Source organism: Globicephala melas, chromosome 10 (genome assembly GCF_963455315.2).
Source record: "Globicephala melas chromosome 10, mGloMel1.2, whole genome shotgun sequence".
Classification (NCBI taxonomy): domain Eukaryota; kingdom Metazoa; phylum Chordata; class Mammalia; order Artiodactyla; family Delphinidae; genus Globicephala; species Globicephala melas.
In genome coordinates this window covers 70,784,065-70,809,939 of record NC_083323.1, presented here as the reverse complement: position 1 = coordinate 70,809,939, position 25,875 = coordinate 70,784,065, and the positions used below count along the sequence as shown (strand labels likewise).

General features: G+C 35.5%; 1 protein-coding gene across 7 annotated transcripts in view; it reads left to right on the top strand.

The window, feature by feature from the left end:
• The window catches only part of CNTN1 (contactin 1), a 375,618-nt gene that overhangs the window by 212,000 nt on the left and 137,743 nt on the right, over nucleotides 1-25,875 (top strand). For all 7 annotated transcript variants that reach the window (XM_030835383.2, XM_060307110.1, XM_060307112.1 and 4 more), the window contains 6 exons: nucleotides 8,124-8,256; nucleotides 11,706-11,878; nucleotides 13,635-13,730; nucleotides 20,999-21,205; nucleotides 24,482-24,581; nucleotides 24,735-24,916. In XM_030835383.2, the coding sequence (XP_030691243.1) occupies nucleotides 8,124-8,256; nucleotides 11,706-11,878; nucleotides 13,635-13,730; nucleotides 20,999-21,205; nucleotides 24,482-24,581; nucleotides 24,735-24,916 (891 nt within the window). The remainder of the gene's footprint in view (nucleotides 1-8,123; nucleotides 8,257-11,705; nucleotides 11,879-13,634; nucleotides 13,731-20,998; nucleotides 21,206-24,481; nucleotides 24,582-24,734; nucleotides 24,917-25,875) is intronic.

Sequence of the window (25,875 nt, the reverse complement as noted above, 5' to 3'; positions counted from 1 at the left end):
ATATTGTAAAAATCTAGCTTATTTTGAAAGCCTCCTGCTTTGCTGCACACATCTCTTTAACTAAAGTTAATGCACTTGGAACCTTAAGATTCAGTTTAATTAGAAACCAAAGACCTTGCAAAATTTATTGTTTATTTTTTATTGAATATAATTAGCAATCCTGCTAGTTTAGATTCTATTTCAACCACTGAACAGTTCTTGCCAGAAATATAGGCAATATAGTAGACTGCAAAAAAGAGAATCTAGAGTAAGGCCAGCCTGGATTTACATAGTCAACCTGGTATTCACTAGTTATGTGATCTTGTGCAAATTATTCAACTTCTATGAGACTCAAGTTTCCAACATGTAACAATCACAGGATTCTTGTGAGAACTAAAAAAATAATGTGACAGGGCTTCCCTGGTGGCGCAGTGGTTGGGAGTCCACCTGCCGATGCAGGGGACACGGGTTCGTGCCCCGGTCCGGGAAGATCCCACATGCCGTGGAGTGGCTAGGCCTGTGAGCCATGGCTGCTGAGCCTGTGCGTCCGGAGCCTGTGCTCCGCAACGGGAGAGGCCACAACTGTGAGAGGCCCGCGTACCGCAAAAAAAATAAAAAATAAAAAATAATAATGTGACAATAGCTTCCAGCACAGTGACATACATAGTAAGTGCTCAGTAAACATAGTAAAACTGGTAACCAATAAAAACCACAGCATAGTGGTAGGAGAATGAATAATTAGGAAGAATCACTGAGCAACCAATGCAACAACTTCCATGCCAAAGCAAGATATTCATGCCAGAGTGGGTCTGAATTTCCGTCTGTAGGGAATTAAGAAAAAGGACAGTCCTAGCATGAAGCACATCAAAGCTATTTCTGTTTCCTCCTTGTGAGTTAGGAATAACATTTAGGCTATATAAAGATCAGTGAGATATGTTTCTTGACTTCAAGAACCTTACATATAATAGGGAATAATAAAAGGAAGATTAACAGATTTATAAGAGAAATAAGCATTTTAAAACAATTACTTTGAGGAATAAATGAGTATTTAATGATGGAGCTAGTAGGTAAGGGAAACTCGAAGTATTTCAATTATTAGAAATGGAGCTAATTCTTAGAGGCAGTGGCACAAATAAAGTGCAGATGTGGGCAAATATGGGCTGTGTTAGATCACTAATTCAAAGAACTCTTGTTCTGCAGGATGTTAGTAGGACTTCATTGTCAAGTAAATTTGAGAAAGGCTAGTTCATAAAAGTTCAACAGTTTATTATTAAGTGTAATATATGTATTAGTTTCCTCGGACAGCTATAGCTATAATAACGTGCCACCAACTGGGTGGCTTAGAACAACAGAAATTTATTGTCTCACAGTTCTAAAAGTCCCAAACCAAGGAGATATCAGGGTCATGCTTCTGCTAAAACCTGTAGGGGAAAGCTCCTTCCTCGCCTCTTTCAGCTTCTGGTATCCCCATCATTCCTTGGCTTGTGGCAGCATACATAGGTAGACATAAGGTAGGTGTGGACAGATGCCTAGATAGTTATGCAAAACACAGTGTCTAGGGCTTCAGGGTTGGACCATAGGTCAAGGAAATGGTTGCCATCAAGAAATGTGATAGGCTCTTCTTAGGCAGGTAATGCCATGCTAAGGAAAATTTAGTCAACTTAACCATTCTGCTAACCAGATCCTAATCTTCCTTCTAATTATTGGATTTCTGCACATTCTCAAGGCCAACTCCTTATATTTTAGTTATGATAAATTACTGCAATGTTACCTATTACCCATGAGACTAAAGAATTAGGGCACCAGAGTATTCAAAGCCTAAGCCCTAAATGTCCTTGTTCTCTTATCAGTGGGGAATGATTGACAATGAAGACAAGAAGCATGCTTTGAGACAATTTAAATATTGTTTCATTTGGAGAGTTTATTGTATTTCAAGAGAGCCTACAATACTCCCTATCCCATAACCACTGTAGCATTGTAAATATTGTAAAAATTCTAATATTAGACTGCGTTAAAATTTTGTTTTCATCGCTTTTTTCTAATAGATTTTTTTCCTGAGAATCTTATTACAGCATACTCATATAAAATTATGTTTGAAAACTATCATATTGAGATGACATATTACAGAGTGAGAAATAGGATTTGATTCATAATGAATATAAAATGAATAAAAAATAACTGTCAAAAAAAAATAACTCTCAAGCACAGATAGTAATTATACTTTCAATTTCCAGAGATAAAATAGGATAGCAAGGTTACAGTGGACCATCACTATATAGTGAGAGGTGAAGTAATACCATTTAAGATCATACAACTAAGTGATTACACTAACCATGAAACTGAGAATGCTACTGAAAAAAGCAGCAGTTTTTGCCTGTTGCTCACATCTGTGAATTTGACAGCAAATATTCATACATGATTTCTTTTTTTCTGTTAATCTTCTTGATCAGATTTAAGAAATGAACTTACTTCTGCAATATATTACCACTATATGGTAGAAAATACACAAATTTGCATTGAGCAGATCAAAAAAAGAGTGAAGTGCTGTCTTCAATTAGCTTGAGAAGTCATCTATATAATTGTGTGCTCCTTTTTAGAAGAATATATCCAGTACAAAAAAGAGCATGTGTTTTAAAAATAATCTTATTTTTTTAACATATTATCCATGTGTTTCTTGTACCCTTTAAGCCCATAATACTTCCAAAGCATGATCATTTGTCATCTAATTATTTCCATGGCCCTAGAAGAAAAGCAATGGATGGCTTAATTCTTGTTAATGGAGATTATAATGCTTATATTAATGGATCCTTTGCTGAACCTTGTGTTGTATTCCCCCTGAAAGTTCTTTTTCCTTGATCTGGGCTCCCTAGCTGAGCTAACAGAGCAATGAGCTCAGGTAGTATTCAAGGGGGTTATGAAGTTCACATTCAGAAGTTCACACTGAGCATGCCACAACAATGCAAAACCTTGTGTTGAGTGATTTATCTTCCCAGAGCCCAAATATGTTCTCAAAATAAAATGTATAGAGTAATTGGTAAACCACCTAATGGAATATTATGCATTATTTTAATCAGGCTCGAAAATTTTACAAAAGCTAGAAATGCACATTTATAATATATACTGAGTAGAAACACTAATGTGATGTGGTGTGTCATATTCTGCTTTTTGATCTAGAAAGTGGGCAAAAGGAAATATCTTAAATGTAATATTTTCTCAAGTGAAAAATAAATTAAATATTTTATCGGAAATTAGCTTCATATTTTTATCCCTTAAATGTTTTGTTGTCTCTTCCTATAAAGGGCAGATGGAAGTGGAGTACTAGAAAATATCTGCATATAATTTTGGAAAAGCACTTGTCATTGAGAAAAAATAGCATGGGGCACTGATAATATACAGTTTGGCCTATAAACTTCAACCCAGCTCATCCCAAAAGTGTTTTATTTTTACATCTATCCTTTGAGGGATTGCCTATCAATCAATAGATATAGTCCCATCATTATTAACATGTGGCATTCCATTATTTTCAATGGAAATATTCATTGCTGGTATCTTTTCCAGAAAAACAAAAAAAAACTAAGCATTATGATCATGATGAAGAAACTATAAACAATATTTTCAGTTTACTAAAAGATGACCGATTTTTATCTCAAAGGCATATACCTTAAAATCATAGAGTCAGAAAGTATGTTGGTAGATGCCAGGGGCCAGGAGGTGGGGGGGTGGAGAGGGCGAATGGGGAGTTGTTAGTGTTTAACAGGGACAAAGTTTCAGCTTAGGAAGGTGAAAAATTCAGGAGACAGATGATTGTGAGAGTTGCACAACAGTGTGAATGTACTTAGTGCCACTGAACTGTACAGTTAAATATGGTTAAAATAGTATGTTTTATACTATGTGACTTACCACAATAAAAAAATATTAAGAAATAAAATAAAGTAAAAATGAAAAAAGATACACTATCAAAAAATATGCATTTTATGAAAATATGCAAATCTACTAATCTCTACCTCCATATTGATGTATGTTTATGTGCAACTGTCTTTGTTGTATTTCAAAGCACTGTACAGTACTTTAAATAATCAAGGCAACTTGGAATGAACAAAACTCACTTTATTTCAAAGTGATAAAAGTAGTTATTTCAAGAAGGCTAATAAAATTATAAATTAAATTGAGAATTCAGAATTATTACAAACCCAATACTGGCACTACCAGACGGCACTCTAGAAGCAGGTGCTAGCAGGCCAGGATTAACTATTTCTACATTGGAAATACAATACTGTTGAAGAATCTTTAGGTAATGAAACCCTGCACCTATTGAGATGAGTTCAAATTTTGTGAAATAGTGTGTAATCACCATTATTAAACGAAATAGATAATTAAGTTGACAGTCTTTTCAATTTGCTGCTTAATGCAAAATTTTCTGATGCAAGTTAGAGTCGACCTAAAGAAAAATCCCTAACCTTAAAGACCTGAAATTCTATTAAAAGTGTCTTTCATAGGGGACTTCCCTGGTGGCACAGTGGTTAAGAATCCACCTGCCAATGCAAGGGACAGAGGTTCGAGCCCTGGTCCTGGAGGATCCCACATGCCACGGGGCAACTAACATGTGCCACAACTACTGAGCCTGCGCTCTAGAGCCTGCTAGCCATAACTACTGAGCCCACGGTCCACACTACTGAAGCCTGTGCACCTAGAGCCTGTGCTCCGCAACAAGAGAAACTACCGCAATGAGAAGCCTGCGCACCGCAACAAAGAATAGCCTCCACTCACTGCAGCTAGAGAAAGCCCACATGCAGCAACGAAGAACCAAGGCAGCCAAAAATGAATGAATGAATTAATTTTAAAAATAAATTTTTTAAAACAGTGTCTTTCACAGAGCATAACTTTTAAATTTTAATAAAGTTCAACTTATCAAATTTTTTTCTTTCATGGATCATGCTTTTGGCATTATATCTCAAAACTTCACCATATGCAAAGTCAGAATCAAGTCATTGACTGAATTAAGAACAACCAACACCTCAACAGATGACCAACAGCCTCACAGATGACCATCTAAAATTCTTATGCTGCCACTGATGTAACAAATGGAAACTCAAGATCTAATCCAGTGCAGATCAGGGGGTTTCTGCTTAAATTATATGCATAATTGCACCAAACATCCATTCCTCTTTAAATTTGATGATCTTTTCTATTAGTAATGATAGTAATACCATAATCATCAGGCTTGTATATAAATACAATGTACTTAGAAGATATTCATGAGCTTTAAACTCCCCTAAACACTTTATTTTTAGTATTCTAAATATTTAGTCTATTTAGGTATTTTTTTTAATTGTTCAAAAAATTTCATACTAAACTCATAATTCATCAGGGGGTAAAGTGAGAATAGAAGTCATCTTACCTTCCAGAAGAGAATCAAAATATGTTAATAAAATTGAACTCCTCTGCTTGTCTTTGTAAGCTTTTTTGTTTTTTTTTGGGGGGTGTGCGGAGTTGGGAAGAAACAACAGACTCTCCAGGGCAGCAGTGTTACTAAATTGCTCCAGTCAGAAAAGCTGTGCAACTGGGAGAGATTCAAGGAAGAGCTTATGAGATTGTCCAAGTGGGAAGAAAAAATAGCATATGATTTTTACCATAGATAAGCACAAGGTCGTTTCTTTCAGAGATTAGAATATCTAGACCCTACATCCAAACGAAGGTCTAGTTATCAGGGATTTGGGTTTCATTCCTCATTTTTCTCTGGTGTGCTATTATATCCTGAAAGGCCAGAAAATATTGGCCATCATCAGGAAAATTATAGAAGCAAAGCAGAAAACATTATATGCATTTCTAGTTTTTATAACCTCAGGGATATGGAACTAGACACAGCTCAGAGCAGGACTTCAAGAGCATTAGCAGAGGACTTCTGTGAACACCTTGCACTCATTGTCTTACTTATGGCTGCAGTAGGCCTGTGAAGTCCTTAGGGCATGTGCCCCTATTCCTTTCTTTTTTTTAAACTGTAGATACCATGTAGAACAAACTTATATAAAACAACGGCTAGAACACTGCACAGCTGGAGCTAAATCCCAGTTTCTCTGGTTCCTCCAATTCTGATCCAGCAATTTATCTGCGGTCTGAAATAGAATGGTGGTTTTGGAATGTAACTAAGGTCTATAAATTCTTGAATGGCAATTTCAGCAAATTCCAACTAAAAATGAGGCTTCTCCCTTTGAAATATTTCAGGTCAGTTTAGAAAAATTAATGCTTCATACTGGGAGAAACTAACTGAAGGTTTTTGTTAGTCATCTATGTACACAGAAATATGTATTGACATAATGCTTATGGCACCATAGCTACAAGAATGAATAAAATTTGGCCCCTGAAGTTTTTGGAATTAGTCTAAGAGATGATATACATAAGATATTTAAATTAAATTTTGAAAGCATTGGCAAATTCATGAGAATCAGTAGTTATTGATTACTGACTACATAGGTTGTCTCAATGTAATTCTCACAATAGTCCAATGAGATAGATTTTATTATTATCCACATTTTATAAAGCATGATATTGAGTCTTGGAGACATTAAATAATTTTTCCAAAAGCACTGCTAAACAGTACTAAAGCAAGATTTAAAAGACGTAATTAAACTTCTTGTTAAGAGAAACTGGGAGAAAGCTTTTATCCTTAAGTTTGATGTTAGAACAACCAAAATTTCAGTGTAGCATTTGCCTTACACTCTCTCTTAAAAAGTAAATTGGAGGAGTGAACCATAGTTTTTGATCAAGCAGAGACATTACAATGATCCCATGTAAGACTATTCCTCATTTCTAGTCATATACATCAGTATTAATTCATTTGGGGTATATGGCTCTTAGCTGTGCTCTGTAAATGGTGCCACACTGATGACATGGGAGTGAATCTCTTCTCCTCATCCTGCTATGATGTGTCACACCTGCCCTTCAGAGAGGATACACAGTCAGGAACAACTGCTTCTCAACACTATTTTTGTGGTAGATTTTTTGTGTGTGTGTGGTAGATTTTGTGGTATTTTTGTGGTAGATTTTAAATGAGTTGGCCAGATCCCATATCATGTAATTAGTTTACTGATTGTTCTAGATGTTGCTAAGTACTAGTGCTGGTCACATGTTTAAAGACAAAAACAAAAATTAAACAAGAACTGACCCCCAAAAAGGACTCATTTCCCCAGAGCATCTAGAAATTCATTCGTTATGTTGTTCAAAAGTTGTTAAGTACCTAGTATGTTCCAGACCTGTCCCCAGGCATCTGCAATCTAGTGAAACAGAAAGTTGTATCAAGAATCACAGCAGGTGTGTTAAGTGTCATAAGCCTGATAGGGAGTTATGAGAACATAAATGAGGACCAACTAAAGCTAGGAGGGGTTGGAGAGGTGGCTTCGTGAAGGAACTAATGCTATGACTAAATCATAAAGGAGTGTACAAAGTTTTTTTTTTTTTTTTTTAGATTTAAACGTTTTTTTCTTTTTTTCTAATTTATTTATTTATTTTTGGCTACATTGGGTCTTTGTTGCCGTGCACGGGCTTTCTCTAGTCGCGGTGAGCAGGGGCTACTCTTTGTTGTGGCGCTCGGGCTTCTCATTGCGGTGGCTTCTCTTGTTGCGGAGCACCGGCTCTAGGCGTATGGGCTTCAGTAGTTGTGGCACGTGGGCTCAGTAGTTGTGGCTCACGGACCTAGTTGCTCTGCAGCATGTGGGATCTTCCCAGACCAGGGCTCGAACCCATGTCCCCTGCATTGGCAGGGAGATTCTCAACCACTGCGCCACCAGGGATTCCAGGAGTGTACAAATTTTGATAAGAGGAGAAAAGTCAGATGGTGATTCCAGAAAGAGGAAAAGTATGTGCAAAGTGTCAGAGGCATAGAAAGCATGACTTGCGTGAGGAGCCGTAAATAGTGAAGCATGGCACCGCAGAGTGCTTTTGGGGAAATGCTGAGAGATGGGCAGAAAAGAATTTTGAATAAAGAACCTGAACATTTTCCTCAAGATTATAGTGGCAAATATCTTTGGTTTGAATGAAAATGGAGATTCCATGTTTCTGACCTTTTTTTCAAAAAACTTTTTAATGTACCCAAATTATCTTTGATTTGTAAAATAGAACAATGTAAAATAATTGTATTTTTCTTATAGTTTCTGAGGAAGACAAAGGATTTGGACCAATTTTTGAAGAACAACCAATCAATACCATTTATCCAGAGGAGTCACCGGAAGGAAAAGTTTCACTAAACTGTAGGGCACGAGCCAGCCCTTTCCCAGTTTACAAGTAATGTACCTCATTGCTCTTTTCAGAAAGAAGTGTTGGACTAAAGATTACAGATCAGCATCTATGACCCTGTATCTATAGAGAAAGCTATGGCATAAAGCTTTCTACGAAGTCCAGGAATATTAACAAAAATATTGTCATACAGGTTATTTTTTTAAAGTTGTTAATACCCAAATAGATAGTTTTCGCAAATATATGCAAATAATTCACTTCCTATTTCCTGCAGAGATAATGCCAGTGTCATTTGACATTATCCACTTAAAAACTGGCTAATGGAGATCATGCTATTAAGTAAGAAAATGGTTATATGAATAATATGCACAATTTAAATATATGCATTTGAGGATAAGCTGGTTTTGTATGTATTGGCCTGGATAACTCATACCTACAAATGATGGATAGTATTTCTATATTAACTACATTTAAAGAGCTTCTTACATAGATAACTCTAGAAAGCACTATTTTTTCAGTAGTCTCAAATCTATATTCCAGACAACAAAGCAAATTCCTTAAATGTCTCTACTTATCGGACAATCTATATAACATACCTCTTTATGTTTTTCTGGGGTACATATTTATGCTATCAAAAATAACTTTATAAAAAGTAACATTTGGTTCTCTTGCTTCAGAGTGTTCAGAAAAGTATACTAACAGTTTCTAGCCTGATGTAAAGAATAAGATTTAAAACTTAAGCAAATGCCAATGGATTTTGGTTCCAGGAAAACAAAGGAAGTGATTGATGGGGAAATTGGGTCTCTAGTGTGTTAATGTCACCTGAGTTAATTGAAGGTTGTCATTCAATAAAGTTGATTTTAGTACTAGATTTTTCTTCTCATGGATAGAAAAATAACTTTCTATTTTTATTAAAAAGTTGTTATCATGGAGAATACCCCTTCCCCCCATTTAATTATACTTGAACTCATTTTCTCTTGCCTCTGGCTATAATTACAAAAATTTTCTTAAAATAAATATAAATTTATATATAAAATCACCATCTCTTTAAAATTATTTTTATAATTTTATAAAAGTAGAAGTAGATATTTTATAAATTATAAATAACACATTTGTTCTAAAATATTTGATGGGCTAGATTTATTTCTACCCTTAAGTCATATATAATGGGCATTTATGTACATAACTGTGGACATGGCATAGTATAACTAATGGGGGCTCTAGAGAAGATTTAATCCAGGTACAAAATTTTATAGGAGAGGAAGCTGAGTCCTGAATAAGTAAGTTGACTTGCTCTTCTCCAGAGCTAGTAAATCACAGATCCAGGGCTGAAATACAGGTTTTATGACTTTCAAAGAAACATATAATTTTTTTCAGTATTTATCTATCTAGACGGGTCAATAGCATTTCAAAAACTATTTCAGTGACGGTTATTCTGTGACAGTTATTCTGTGACAGTCTGTCCTTGACATTCATACACGGAACCTAAGCAAATCAGCCTCCAGGCTCCAATGGAAGAGAAAAGAACAGCAGAGGCTGTTCTCAGATAGTGTTCTACGAACGTGTACTTCTCTTTGCTGCCGCCACTACCACCATCCAGCAGAGACAGTAAAAAGCAAAGTTTTACATCAATAAAATTTTGTACATGTTGATTAGCACCTCTCTCTAGCTCCCTCCTGCTAGTCCCACTTAGTCTTCTCATTAAAATATAAAAAAAAAACAATGAAAAGCAAAACTTTGCTTGGCAAATACATCACCAACTCCCCCCCAAAGGTTGCATCAGCACATAAGTCCCCAGGACAAGTACGGCCTGATTATCTACACGTTAATGTAGAGAGCTGAAGGGGAGAAGTAGACGTTTAATTGTTAGGAAGGTGATCTGCATTTGACATCAAAATAAAAAATATTCAGCTCATGATGCAGCTTGTCTGACAGAAGAACACTTGCAGTTATGAACTTACTTAATATTACTTAATATTCAGGGCAAGCCATACTTACCTTGGTAATCATGTAATTTGTCATTCACATAGTACTTTTATATTTATGGCATGTTCTATGATAATTTGTTATTCGTGGCAACATCATGAACGTTACAACAGGGAACTTTACCTTTCACTCATCAGCCTTGAGGTTTTCATTATCTTGCCTTGTCTCCCACAATAACAAGAACTCCAATAAAAATTGTGTTTAAAGCTGTGTAAAAGGAATTACAGCAAAGGTGAATCTTCCTGAAAATAAAATAGACCTGTGAACTTACCTTAACACAGCAAAACTTAATCATTATATAACATCAAGGGCAGAATCAGTCCCACTGGGAAGAAGTTAAAGCAATAAATAAAAATTTAAAGTAAATATAATGAGGGGGCGTAAAACATAACAATGGGAACTGCCTAACAAAGAAACCCATTGCCTTGGCAAGTACTAAGTGACTTGACATTGGATGGTTCAGTCAGGGACAATATTGCCATCAGCTGGGGTGAGGGGGATGATTTATTCATTGGGTTGGTATTTGGTAGGTTTTCAGAAGCAAAGCACAGTTTTCTGTTGTTCGCTTTTGAATTACTTCCTACACAGTAAAAATTAAAACTAAAAATGTTCCAGTAATTTGATTTATTAAAAAAATATTATAAAATCATTAGACCTCTTTGGCAAGATTCTGACCCTAATCAGAATTGTGCAGCCAGGCAATGAATGATGGGACCACAGCCCACTGGTTCACCATGGCTCGTCTTATAACATTGCAGAAGACATGGAACCTTAACCCTGATAGAACATGAGTATAAAATTATGCAGGTGGTCAACTTAATTGACAATTATTTTGTATATGCAATCTTCTCATCATCTCACCAAGAAACTTAGATTCCTGTTTCTAGTTGGTTTATTCATAACGTCATCTCCATGTAAATATACCTTCAATAGTGTACTTGTGGCTTGGAAACGAAGACCCAGTTGACTTTAATCATGTTCAAATAGTGTGATCGACCTCTAGTGGTCAGAATATGACATTTACTGAGAAGAATCCTGATTTCAATTAGTATGTTTTTTTCAAAAATGACTCATATTTAGAATCAGATATTGATATTTTATATTTTATTTCTGCTATAGGAATGTTTTTAATATTTTATACAATATATCTATATGCATTAATCTAAACTAGTGCATAAAAGATTATCATTTATAATCCATGTATATCTGCTAAGAAACCAGTTTATGCAGCAAAATTCAATGAAATATTTGTCCTTTGGGATGCCTCATGAAAAAAAAGGAAATTATTCATACACTTGAACATTTACCTTTCTGTGCCTGAGCTGAATTATAAATCATGAGCCCAGAGGCACAGAATTATAGGATGTGAATAAATACCACTCTGAGTCAACTACTTAATCACCTGACTTCACATGGAGCTATACTCATATTATTTTAGAACAATGTTAGCCCAGTACACTGTTTGCAGTCCTCTTGGCCTTTGATATGACATTTATTTCTTTTTTTCACAGATGGAGAATGAATAATGGGGATATTGATCTGACAAGTGATCGGTACAGTATGGTAGGAGGAAACCTTGTTATCAACAATCCTGACAAACAGAAAGATGCTGGAGTATATTACTGTTTAGCATCAAATAACTACGGAATGGTCAGAAGCACTGAAGCAACCTTGAGCTTTGGATGTAAGTAATTGTAACTTTAAAAAGGGCAAATGCATTTGGGAGAAGTAAAACTTAGATGTTATCATAAGAGTTTAACAAAAGGAGAAATCAAGAAAAAAAGAAAGTGAAGGACTCCATAGATGAGGTGTGTCTTACCAGATTAGTGGGCCTTAATTGTGTGGAGAAGAAAAAATTTCAGGAGAGCAAAATGTCACGAGGGGTGTTATGAATGTACTTGAAGTAGTGAAAGATAACACTGGAAAATAAACTAAGGCCATGTTCAAAAAGATCTTGAATAAGTTTCTAAAGATTACTATCAATGGAAATGCTAAGCTATGCATTCTCAGTGGGGGTGATATCACCCCCAAGGTAGTGAAAATTGGTTTTTGCGGTGGGGGGAACCATCTTAGATATTACAACATAATGGTCTATGGCTCTCCAACGCTCAGCCCCACCCAACAAAACTTTTATTCCTTAGTATTTAATTTTTCTTGTTAAGAATAAATTAAATAAAATTTCTCATTTTGGGGACAATAATAATAAAAATATTTTGAGAAACATTGTGGTAAACTAAAAGTTAGAGGTTATTCTGAAAGAGAAATGTGTGTTGGGAGAGGAGCTGGACTAGGTGTTCTCCGTGCGTGATTTTATGTCAGCGTTTAAATATTCTACAAAGTGAATTATAGGATGAAAGTGACATTTTAAAAGGACCCAAGTGGTAGTGATTACCAGGAGGGAGTGAGACAGGGTCAGGAAGTGCAGTCCGATTAAATTGGTGTGGTGACAGTGGGAATGAAAATAATAAACTCAGTCCTTGAAGAAATACACAACAGATTGCATTGCATTGAAAGAAAAAGACCTTCAATATTTTCTTAAGGAAAGTCTAGTCAAAAGGCAGAAACATTCTGCTCTCTTTAAAATGGGATGGGCGCAAGTAAGACCAATTTCAAGGATGGGAGGAAGCATTTAAATTGTCGCTTCACATGCAGAGGTGACATTAAGTTATCCACAGTGAGATAGATGTCAGCTAAGTTTTGAGGACAGGGATGGCATTCCAGTGAGGCATCAGGACAAGAAAAGTAGATTTGAAGCGTTCTTTGCAAAAAGGTAGTTATTGGAATGATAAATTTTCAGGGACGTTAAGTATACTGAGAGAAGTAAAAACTAGATTTTATAATTCGAGTACTGATCACATGTAAGGAATAAGAGATGAGGCAAGACTGAAACAGAAAGAGAACCAGTAAAACAAATGAAGAATCAAATAGTAGGCTATCAAAAAACCAAGCAAAATGTGAGTTCCAAATACACAGGAGAGAGTAGAGGAAATAAAACAGGAAAACCCAGAATTTGGAAAAGAGCAAGAGATAGTTGACCTTAACATTCCTTATCTAGCATCCTGCCCTTCATCTTTATTCCTTCTCCCCATTGGAGTCCTCCCTAAAACTTTCTCTGGTAGAGCCCTGGGTTTTTCTGAACACACTATTTCCAGATACTCTTATGGAGATTCTTCCTAAATCTGAAACAAAGTTTAGGAAATGCTCAATCTTCAGGGTTGTCCAAATAGTTATCAGGTGCTACCAATGTCCATACTCTTCTGTAGTGTGTGCACATCCCAGTGTGTGTAAAAGGGAATTAATTGACTTTGATAGGTTTCACCAAACCAACAGAGAACTATTGTATCTAAAAGTGAGTTACTAGCTGAAAAATAAACTTTAATGAGTATCAATCTTTCTATTGCCCAGAGAGTGAATGTTCTCCTTTTTGTTTTCATGATTAGATCTTGATCCTTTCCCACCTGAGGAACGTCCCGAGGTCAGAGTGAAAGAAGGGAAAGGAATGGTGTTGCTCTGTGACCCTCCATACCATTTCCCAGGTAAACTTAGCTCTTCTGTGATTATAAGCACCTAGGAAATGAAATGGGGAAGTTTCTGTTTTCTATTTTTTTGTTTTATTTTCTTAACAATAATGGAACATTTATAATTAAATAAGACTCAATATTTGTGTAACCTTATAATGCATGACTTACTAGTGATTATAGATGCTTGCTTTTTTAATTCCTTAATAACTGGGCCTTAATTCCAAAAAATTTATGGTCATTTCAGTTTATAAACAATATATATGTTGGATTATGTCCCTATTAAAGTTCCTGGTACACAGGAGAAAACACTGTAGATTTTCTACAAATGACCTCTGAAATAGAATAGTACCAAGGAAGAATATATAATCAACCATTTTATTAACAATTTAGCATCTACAGTATACTGTGAACTGTAATTAAACACTAGAAAGGAATAAAGGCATAATAAATTATTAATCTCTGTAGGAGTACCAATCCAGAAGAAAGGGGCTAAATCAAATGTCACCTATTAGAAGATTCAACTTTTGAATTCATGTTTTCAGTAATTTGATATGGCTAAAAGAAAAGCCACCAAAGTGTTAATTAAAAGATGAACACTGCATACATTTCACTTGTTTTATTTATCAAATATACTCTTCAAACAATATATTAATACCACTTTTCTCACAGAAAAAAATGTTTTGGGTTCTTATAGTTTTAATATTATGTCATAAAGACATAAAATATTATATCTTTAAATATCTCCGTAGAGAATGATTCATAACAGGCTAGTATAAATCATTTTCTATGGAATATATTAGTGTGGCATATATATACATATATATATATATACTATTCCAATTATGTATATATAAATTCAAATTTTTTTGATCATTTTCTTTCTAATAGCTATGGGAGAAAGATAATTAATTGATAAACATAGGAGGAATTTATGAATCCAAAATGTTGTAAAAAAAATTTCAAAGAGGGAGTAGTCTTTTTTTTGAAGAACTGACAAAACTATGAAAAAAAAAATCCTATCATGTTCATAGTGTTTCCCACAAACCGAATGACCATAAGTCACCAGTGTCTACATTTGACCATATTCAACACTGGATGGGCTTCATTCAATCACTCATTCACTCAACAAATCTCTTGTGAGCACTTGTTATGTATCAGGCACTGTTTACACCACAGAAATACCTCATTGAGCAAAATAGAAAAAGCTACTCTCCCTCAGAGACCTTCTACAGGGAGAGAGACAATAGACAAGATAAATAGTTAATAGACATAGCATGTTAGATATTAATAGATAAGTGAAAGGGAGAAAAAATAATCCAGGAAAATGGGAAGAGGAAGTGTTGAAGGGATGACTAAACTTTTATAAAGGGCATCACTGAGATAGTAACTTTGAAATAAAGCCTGAAGGAAATGAAGAAGCTAAAATGAAGATATTTGAAGGAAGGACATGCCAGATATATGCCACAGCAAGAACAAAGTTCCAAAATGGGAGTATGGAGGAAGACAAAGTGAGCCAGGTTGCTGAATGAGATACAGGGTAGCAAGGAATGAAATCAAAGCGATACAAGAGATATATTGGTTGGAACCTTATAATCCATAGCAATTACATTGGCTTTTACTTTGAGTGAGAGTTACATTGAAGGGATTTAAACAGAAGAGTCATATGACATCACTTAAGTTACAGAAAGTTAAATCTGGCTACTGCTGTAAGAAAAGACTCAGGGGAGGGTAAAGGTGAAACCAGGAGATCAGTTCAAAGGTATTGCAATCATCTGGGCAATGAATGGAGGACCAGAGCAGTGGCACTGGAGGTGGAAAGAAATGGTTAAATTCAAGATATATTTTGAAGGAAAAGCCAAGAGGACTGGCTGGTAGACTTTCTGTGAGATATAAGAGAAAAACAGGAGTCAAGGATGACATCAAAGTTTTTGTCATGAGCTCTTGAGAGGATGCAGCTGCAATTGCCTGGAGGAATAGCTATGGACATAAGAGTGAGGTGCCTGATTTAAACTTTCAAAAGGAGCTGTCAGATTGGCATTTCTGTGAATGTGGAACCCAGGGGCAACATCTGAGCTAGGAATATCAGTTTGTGATACATCATTTTATAGTTTTAAAAGCCATAGGAATGCATGTGATAACTTAGGGAATTAGTACAAATAGAAAGGGGGAAAATGTCCAGGGAACAGGCTTTGAGATTTTTCTGAGATAAGTCTTGTTTTCAAGTCTCTGTGACATCTTTACTACTGTGCCGAATGAAGAATTTCATGGACCAAAACAAGGTTGATAGAAGCTTCAAATCATTAAGCGAAATGACTAATTACCTCTTCATCCTGATAAAGATACATATGTTTATATGGGCAGGGGCAGGGCAGGGAATTAAGTAGGTCTTTTAAATAAGCTGGAGAAACATCATTAATCATAGAATAGAATCTGAGCTGCTCTTCATCTCCTTTTGTCCGCTTGCGTTCTTAGCGGATTATGACCTCTTTGAACATTAGACATGCCATCTTCAAACATAAGAATGGACATATGCTTCAAAATCATAATGTGTGTATGTATGTGTACTATTTTACCATCTCCATGCCATAAATCTATCTTCCTCCTATATGCAGTTAAGTTAAGGTTTTGTGTTTGCAGTTTAAAACTTAATGGCGTTGAAGGTGTAAAGGAACCTGCCTTTGGATTCTGAGCCTCAAAGAATGTTATATACGCAACTATTTATAGTTGTCAAACCCTGCTGCTCTACTTGGTGATCTGATAACCTAGGATTTAGTCCTTACTAAGTCAAGTCAACTTAGACATATCTACATCTCAATTTCCTTGTTTAAAATTTGGGAATAATAATTCCTGTGCCACCTACTTCATAGACCTTGTTGTGAGATTTAAATTTAATAATATATTTTTAAATGATAAAATGGATATATAATTAACATGGATTATTATTAAAGTAAATAAAATGCATTTAGTACATTTAGTATTTTGAAACTTATTATGAAAGCAAATAAAGTACTTCTTACTCTACTAAGAATTTTTTATTCACGATTATAGCAATGTTGTCTTTCTCATTTATGCACAGGAAAAAGATCTAGAAGGGAAGTCTCATGTTTACAATCCATTACATTTTTCTATGGATTTGGGTGTTCTACAGTTTCTTGCAAAGGGGAGAACTCTGATTTGAACCAGTTTACTTATTTATCAAGAATACTTATACGTAACTATATCAGTACAGATGTTGATTCAATTTTATAACAACATTTGATATACAACGGATTGCCTAATGCATAGCACAGAATAAGTGTCCAAAAAATATTTGAGGACTGAGAGAGTGAAAGAGTAAATAAATGTGTTCATTAAATTGGTGGATATATAGTGATTACAATTTCATTAAAAGATAAATTTTCCTGTTAAGATTTTGTTTTATTAAATAGCAATCAATAATTCATGAATGTGAAAGACTTCCTAAACCCCTAGACCCTCAGAAAATGAAAACATGATGCTTTGTTTCTGGCCAATTTTCAGAACCGTCAGAAATTGAGTTATACATCTCACAAAATAGAAATCATATATGTGCATATTAAGTGAGAGAATAAAGATGAAATCCATTGTTCAAAGGGTGGATACTATTGACAAAATATGGAATACCTAGTAATAGATATGGTGGGAATTTTTTTAATGAATAAGAAAGTGGGAATACTCCTAAGAAAAATAACTCATGAAATGGTGAATATGATATTGAATGAATCTCAATAGACTAAAAAGGTAAGCACAAAAATAGACACGAATGCCAGAGCATCGTAGGGAATATGTGAGCCCACGGTATAAGTTGGTATAAATTTCTTTCTAAAAGAGTTTAATGTATAGTTTACTGTGAGTATCAAAGAAAAATTAGGAGCTATAGTGATTTTATTGGTATAGGTAAATTCTGTTCTATTGAGGTTAATTAACAAAAAAAATACAAACATCTTCTAAAAAGTTTGTGAATTATTCTTCCAGGGAACACTTAAGTACTTTAAATCTATTTCAAGGAGAAATATATATTATTTATCAAGGTTAGATAAGTGATGTATTTCAAAGTAATACAATGAAACTAGTCAAATGCAGTATAATTGGCCAAAACAAATCCCCCTGTAATATGGTCCAGACTCTCTTGAGGCAAAGGAAAAACATCCCAGACATCTATCAATAAAAGTAATGTTTTTGAAACAGGTGCTGGTACTTATTACTTTTTCTAAAAATGTAATTTTATAATAATTTATTTTTTAAGCCAGACAGCAGGGCTATGAAGAAAGCAGGTGTTGGCTTCTTCAGCGATGGTTAATTTTACCATCTGCATGGGGCAGGGGAAGACAGATAGATAATCGATTGAGCCCCTGTGAGAACTTGGTCAGGGTTTGGCTCTTGATTGCCTAAATTCAGTCTTATTCTTAAGTCCGAGCAGCAGGACAGCTACCACACCAGTCGTGGAACTGTTTTGGTAGTTCTGGGGTGGAAAGGGAAGTTGGAAGATCTGTTCTGCCTCCCTACTGCTCTATATCCCCAGGGAAGTCAACCAGCTAAAGCTCTGTGTCCCTGTTTAAAAATAACAATAGCAATTCCTACCTTTATTTTAATGAGAAATGATAGCTTCCAATATATTGCAATTATTCTTTCATCCAAGTAGATGGCTTATCAGTAGGCAAAAATTCGTTAAATAAATTTAGATTAACTATTAATATTACAAGTCCCTTAAGGGCAAAGGCCAAATCTGTCTTGTTTAGTGACACATAGAAGATAACTCAGTAAACTGGAGAATCCACATTGGGCATTAAATCAGCCAGACCAGTTGCTCTGTAGTCCAACACTTATGTTTCTATCAACGTCATGGAAATAACTTCTCTGACCTAGCGTTTCTCCCTTGAAGATTCAAATAGTAAAACATTATCCCATTCCTCTTTTCTAATGAGTGGTAAACAGAAAACTTTCTTAAAATTTACAGAAACTGAAAAATATAGTAATTAAAATAGACTGACCAAAGTCATATTTAGTCTAGATTTAAAATACAGTTCTCCATATTCACATAACTAGGGGTACTCAGACTATTCTGAATGCATTTTGTGTGTGGTATCTTGAAATCATTGTATAGCTAAGAAAATCCTTCTTCTGTAAGGAAATCTATACTTTCCTGACTCTTTCTGACTTTTTGGAATTTAATTTTGTGCAGAAATCATTACAAAACTATTAATTTTCTTTTTAAGTGAGAATACAAAAAAATATTTCAAAATTAGATAGGTTTACAGTTGTTAAAATATGCTATAAATATTATTTTGGATCAAAGATTACATGGAATTATTTGTTGCCCAATTCCAAGAACCTGATTTCAGCAATTTAAGCAGCCCCCAAAGTTTCTTCTTATTTTGTTTCTCCTGTGGTTTTTACCCGACCTTAAATCAGCATAAGAATAACAATTAAGATAATAGAATCATTCACAGATATAAATGCCTAGAAAGATGTATGCTAACAATGATAACTCTGAGTTGGAGAATTATGGTGGTTTAATTTTCTTTCTCTTTTTAACTTTATCTGTATTTCCTATTATTTTAATAAAAATAAACTTCTATAATTAAAAAGTTAAGATGAAAAAACAGAATAATCATCTTCATTCGCTTTTATAATATTGTATATTGCTGGAGAAAATTACATAGCTAATCTAAATGGAATCCCCTGGATTATTATTCTCAAGCATGCTGAATGTATATAGTGTGCAATTCTTATAGTTTTTCCTATTCAGCTCTCTTTCACACTCCCATTAGCAGCTTCACCAATCACCTTGAGTTCCCTAAAGCAAAAGGGTATTATGTCACGATTTTTTCTGTGTGTGTGTGGTACGCGGGCCTCTCACTGTTGGGGCCTCTCCCGTTGCGGAGCACAGGCTCCGGACGCGCAGGCTCAGCGGCCATGGCTCACGGGCCCAGCCGCTCCGCGGCACGTGGTATCTTCCCAGGCCGGGGCACAAACCTGTGTCCCCTGCATTGGCAGGCGGACTCTCAACCACTGCGCCACCAGGGAAGCCCCATGTCACGATTATTTCATTTTTAAAAGATCATGACTTTCCACCATCTTACATCTAAAATCCTTTCTAACTTGAACTAAGAGATCCCCTCTTTTTCTGAGGTGATCTTCCTAGTGGCAGTTGTCTTCACATGGTTATGATGTTTTAAAGGGAATCAGCATATTGTGACTGAGAAATACGCATTGCCCAGAGTTCCCTCTTGCACATTACTGCTGCACATGACTACTGGGGGGTCATTCCTCAAAACTGGAAGGGGATATAGGAATAGAAAACTGCATGAAAAATAGCAATTTAATGAGGAAATTCAACTTTTGGCCTAGCCAGCCAGTATGTTTAGCCAAAGGAATTTCCTACAGTTAAAAGTTACCATATGATCTGCTTCCTAATATTTAAGAAAACAAATAAGATGCCTTCCTCGGGCTTCCCTGGTGGTGCAGTGGTTGAGAGTCCGCCTGCCGACGCAGGGGACACGGGTTCGTGCCCCGGTTCGGGAAGATACCACATGCCGCGGAGCGGCTGGGCCCGTGAGCCATGGCCGCTGAGCCTGCGCGTCTGGAGCCTGTGCTCCGCGCAACGGGAGAGGCCACAGCGGTGAGAAGCCCGCATACCGCAAAAAAAAAAAAAAAAAAGATGCCTTCCTCTCTTTCTGTAGTTTTCACTTTTTTAATGTGGCCAGAATAGGCTATGTAACCTCATTCCTAAATCAATCATTTAAAATAGGAGTATAAAAATAAAAAGATATAGAGCCACAGTATGGTTAGTAATCTTGATTTTATCTTTTAAATGCAGTAGGGAAGATGGAATTTGGAATTATTAGACCTGGATTCAGAATCCTAATTCTTCTTAGCCATGAAATTCTAAGCAAGTCATTTAACCTCTCTGAGTTTCGTTTTGCCCATCAATGAAATAAAAAATAAAAATTAGTAATCCATAAATAATTGAGAGATAGATATAATTGCTTAGCATCGCTTTATACTCACTCAAACTACAGTAGCTTTTAGAAAATTTTCAGTTTATCTTGGCCTATTTCCAACTTCTTGGCTCTATAAAAGCTTAGATTAGATTATGTGCTTATTACTAGAAAGCAAAATCTTTGCTTTTGGAGAAGAGATTAATACTTAGTCAACAATATTTTAAAAGCCTACATTAGGTTATGGGCTAGCTTATTATTAGAAAACAAAATCTTTGCTTTTGGAGAAGAGGTTAATACTTAGTCAACAATATTTTCTTCTAGATGATCTTAGCTACCGCTGGCTTCTAAATGAATTTCCTGTATTTATCACAATGGATAAACGAAGATTTGTGTCTCAGACAAATGGCAATCTCTACATTGCTAATGTTGAGGCATCAGACAAAGGGAATTATTCCTGCTTTGTATCCAGTCCCTCTATTACAAAGAGTGTGTTCAGCAAATTTATCCCACTCATTCCACTACCTGAACGTAAGTATCATATTTGTTCCTCTGTTTTTGCAAGTTTGTCTGCTTATGGCATACTTACAATAATGAAAAGAGATATCCAGTGGGGAGAACAGCTGAATGCTCTGTCGGAGAAAACAGAGGATACATACTTTGTAAGCCTTGCCCTTCCTTAGTTTTTCCCATAGAGAAGATTTACATCATAAAAGTGTCCCTAAGGTGGTTAAGTTTGGACTGGTTGCCTCTAGCTCAGGGAATGCATAGAGAACCAATCAATTCAAGCAAAATACCAATATATCATTTACAATGGGAATCACCAGCAACTGTTTTTTGTTTCATGTCCAATCCTACTTCCTAGTAAATTCATGAAAGAGAATGAATGATTAGATCAAAACAAACTATAGTGATTACAGAATTGGGGGGCGGGGGGAAGAAGGCAATTGGATTATTTTGATATTTTTAAGAACTATTTACATGATGCAAATAAGTACATAAATTGCCTTTCTACTGTAAGTAGTGTAGGGTATGACTACCATGGTGCCATATTTGATGATCACTAACATTCTTGACTGGCCTTTTCTCAGGCTTCAATTGAATGAACTGCATTCCGTTTTTTAATGTACCACTTCCTGAGAAATCAGATCACAATATGTTTTCTTACTTCACATTATTTTTATCTCAGTCCTGCTGCTACACTCATATCGCTGAGTTCAAGCTTCTGAAGAAATACCGGCACTGTTGTTGGCAGACTTAGGTTTGGTTCCTACCACTAACCTTAAGTTGTATATAACAATGGGGAAAAGTCCATCCTACCATAAAGATTCTATTTTTATTATTCTTCTCAAGATAGCAGTCACATGGTTAGAATTCAATAAATATCTTCTGATTTTCTGGCTTTTTTTCCCCTCCCAAATCTTAGGAGATACTCTCACCACTACTTCGCAGAGTGAAAAGGAGCCATCATGTAAAAATTTCCCTAACTTTCTTCCCTATGCTTCCCTCGACATTCAATGCTTCTTTCTTTCTCGGTGGAAGAAGTGCTTCTCCTGCTGCTCAGGCTGCCTCCTCCAGTTGCCCTGGTTCACAGTCCATTTGATTCATTTAAGGACATCACTACATCACTCTTTCCTTTCTTTTCTGAATCTTCAAACTCTCCTCCATTCCTTTCCCTCTGCGTATTATTTTGTATTCAGTGAATAAGTGAAACCACTTCTTATTTGCTAAATCCAAAGGATATCTTCAGGCCTGATACTGTATGAATTTTGACACTTGTTGATCTCTCTGCCTCTCTTGAACTCTCCCTTCTTTTCCTATTTTTTCTGACTACTTCTGCCTCCGTTCATCTCCCACCTGCCTTGCTGACAAATTCTATGCAGTATCCTTCATCAAATCTTCCTCCTTCTAATATTTCTTTCTAATCTTTTTTCAAATATTCTCACTCACTTACACCTTTTTCTCTAGTAGCCCTATGTGATGACTCTAAATTTGCATCTCCAAAACTTTTCCCTATATTTAATCCTGAATTCTACCTACATCCTGGGCTTGACACACAGAAAGTTCCCAAGGATGTTAAGTTTGAAATATTCCAAGCACATCTTTTATCTCCTCTCTAAACCTCCTCTTCTGGTGTTCTTCATCTCATTTAGCAATACTGTCATATTTCTCATTTAGCAATAATTCGGGGGAGCATTTTTAATCATCAGCTCCTCTCCACTGCCATCCTCAGGACAGTGAGCACAGCGGTTCCCATTTAGGACATAAGCACTTGGGAAGTTTGAGGAAAATGTGGAACCCAAAGATAGTGATTCAGCAGACCTATGATGTGACCCATCCTAGACCCCTAGGAAGTGATCTGCAGGTTCAACGAGCATCCCAGGTGATTCTGATTAATTGGATTTTTGATCTGTACCTTGAGAAAACATTGATCCAAGGGGCAGTTCTTTTGATTTTGCCTGTAAAATACAACTTGGATCTGCCCTTTCCTTTCTGTTCCCACTGCAACTGTGCCCTCGTTTAGTCCCTCATCTATTTTTCTGAATTTATGAAACTCACTCCCTTAGATCTCTGACTCTCTGCTATTTTTCTTCTCCATATTCCTTCCTTTAAAACTGACAACAAGGTCTTCTACTTAAACCAAAATTAAGATTCATATCACTTCTTTTATCAAAACCTATTAGTAGTTACCCATTGAGGAAATTAGCTTCAAAATGTTTAATATCACAGTTTCAAGTCTTCTATGTTGTAGGTTCAAGCTCATCTTCAACTACATATGCTTCAATATCATTTTGATTCCTAGACCTTTTATAATTCCCTGCACAACTCCTGAAGTTGTGTCATAATATGCTATTTCCTCAACTTGAACTGGTCTGGTTCAAATGCCCTCTTTGCTTGAAATTCCCTTGGCCCCTATATACTTCCAACAATCCTCCTTGGCTGCCACTCTTTCAGAGCATTTACTTTTGTTTTGGCTTGTATTTCAGGTCTTTGTGTATCTATTTGTCTTTATAGTGTTATACAGTGTAAAATACACACTCATGTTGTGATCCTAAACAGTGTATTTAGCCTTTCTGAGCCTATTTCTTCCACTGTAAGATAGAGGGAATTACATCCTTCAATAACGACATGCTAAATAAATGTCATTGATGAACACGGTGATGTTTAAATAAACAATTTTCTTCTTTCCTTCTCTCCTTCCCTCTTTTAAAATTGTTTTCTCTTTTCCTTCATCTCCATGGACACTCCTTTATTCTTTTCTTCCTCTTTCTTCCCTTGTCTCCTTCTTTTGCACTCTTCTCTCTTCTTTCTTCCCTTATCCCTCATTTCCTTCCTTTTTCTCTTTTTTCCTGATTCCCATAGAGTACCTGGCAGATCCAAGTTGTATTTTAGAGGCAGAATCAAAAGGAATGCCCCTTGGGTCAATGTTTTCTCAAGGTACAGATCAAAAATCCAATTTATCAGAATCGCCTGGGATGCTCGTTTCATACGTATTTTATGCTTGTTTTATACCTATTTGATGCTTCCTAAAGAATTGTTGAATTTTTTAGTTATTTGAGTCAAATTGGTTACACCGTTGTCAGAATGAGCCAATATGATTGAAAATGCTTAATAAAATTCATACTGTATGCATACTATGCATAAATAAACAAATCTATACATTGTGACATGATCAGATATTTTCCAGTACTTGTACAGAGAAAAGTCTTCCATACTGAAGCAATTCTAATCCTATAAAAACCACAATGTTAAACAAACGCTACTCTGCTTACTAATTAGTTGATATTTTTGTTTTTCTTAAATTAGGAACAACAAAACCATATCCTGCTGATATTGTAGTTCAGTTCAAGGACATATATGCATTGATGGGCCAAAATGTGACTTTAGAGTGTTTTGCACTTGGCAAGTAAGTATACTCACAGTTTTTATTAACATATATAGAAATACATTAAATTTTGTATTGTTAGGAAATAAATGTTGTAAATGTTTAGCTATAAACATAGAGTAAATTGTCTTTTAAGAATTGTGGACCATTAGCTCTTACTTTCTCCTATTTAAGTCCTGTTCCTGATATCCGTTGGCGGAAGGTCCTAGAACCAATGCCAAGCACGGCTGAGATCAGCACATCTGGAGCTGTCCTGAAGATCTTCAATATTCAGCTAGAAGATGAAGGCACATATGAATGTGAGGCTGAGAACATTAGAGGAAAGGATAAACACCAGGCAAGAATTTATGTTCAAGGTAGAGATATTGTTTTAATTTTCCATACATTTAATCAATATCTTATTGAAAGCCACTTTCATACTTGAAAAACTAGCATAAAATGATTAGTTTAAAAATAGTGATGTGAACTACATTATGCAAAAGGATAAAATATTCATCTTTATGTCTAATTAAATCACAAATATGAGTATATAAGTTAAGAGTTTATGCCACTGGTATCATAGGAACACCAATGGATCAATAGTAGTGTTATTGATAATTTTCAGAAAATATAATTCATATAGTTTGTAGACTTTCTTCAAGCTCTCTTTTTTATTTGTACAAGAACCTAGGCATTATGATTTAGTTTAACCCAGTGGTTCACAAACTTTACCATGTTTTAAAATCATCTGGGGGCTCATTAAAAACACAAATTGCTGGTTCCCACCCTCAGAGTTTCTGAGTTAGAAGGTCTATTTGGGACCCAAGAATTTGTATGTCTAACAAATTCTTGGGAGATGTTGATGTTACTGGTTCAGGACGCACACTTAGAGAACAACTGGTCTAAGGAAAAGTTTTCTTTAATATAATTTTCTTGGCACAAGTGTTTGATTCTCACACATTAAAATGAGCTTATGTTTGGGAGGAGAGAATGTTGTTTCTCAGTCAGTGCTTGAAACTTTTCAGGCTGAAATCATCCCTACAAATCCATTCACAAATCTACAATGTGAAGTTTGCAGGTCTAAATAAACATCTAAATAAACATCTAAGTCTTCAACAAGTGTATACTGAGTGTGTCCTCAGAGGCAGACACTATGATAGGAGCAAGGACTTAAAGGAAATATTCTGTCCTTGAGGAATTCATACTCTAGTCATATCATACAAAACCCTCAAATGTATACAAGCATATACAGTCAAATAAATATATACCCCCAATATATATAATTATAAAGAAAATAGTGAGAGTGCGATATGGAAAATTACATAAGATATTGATA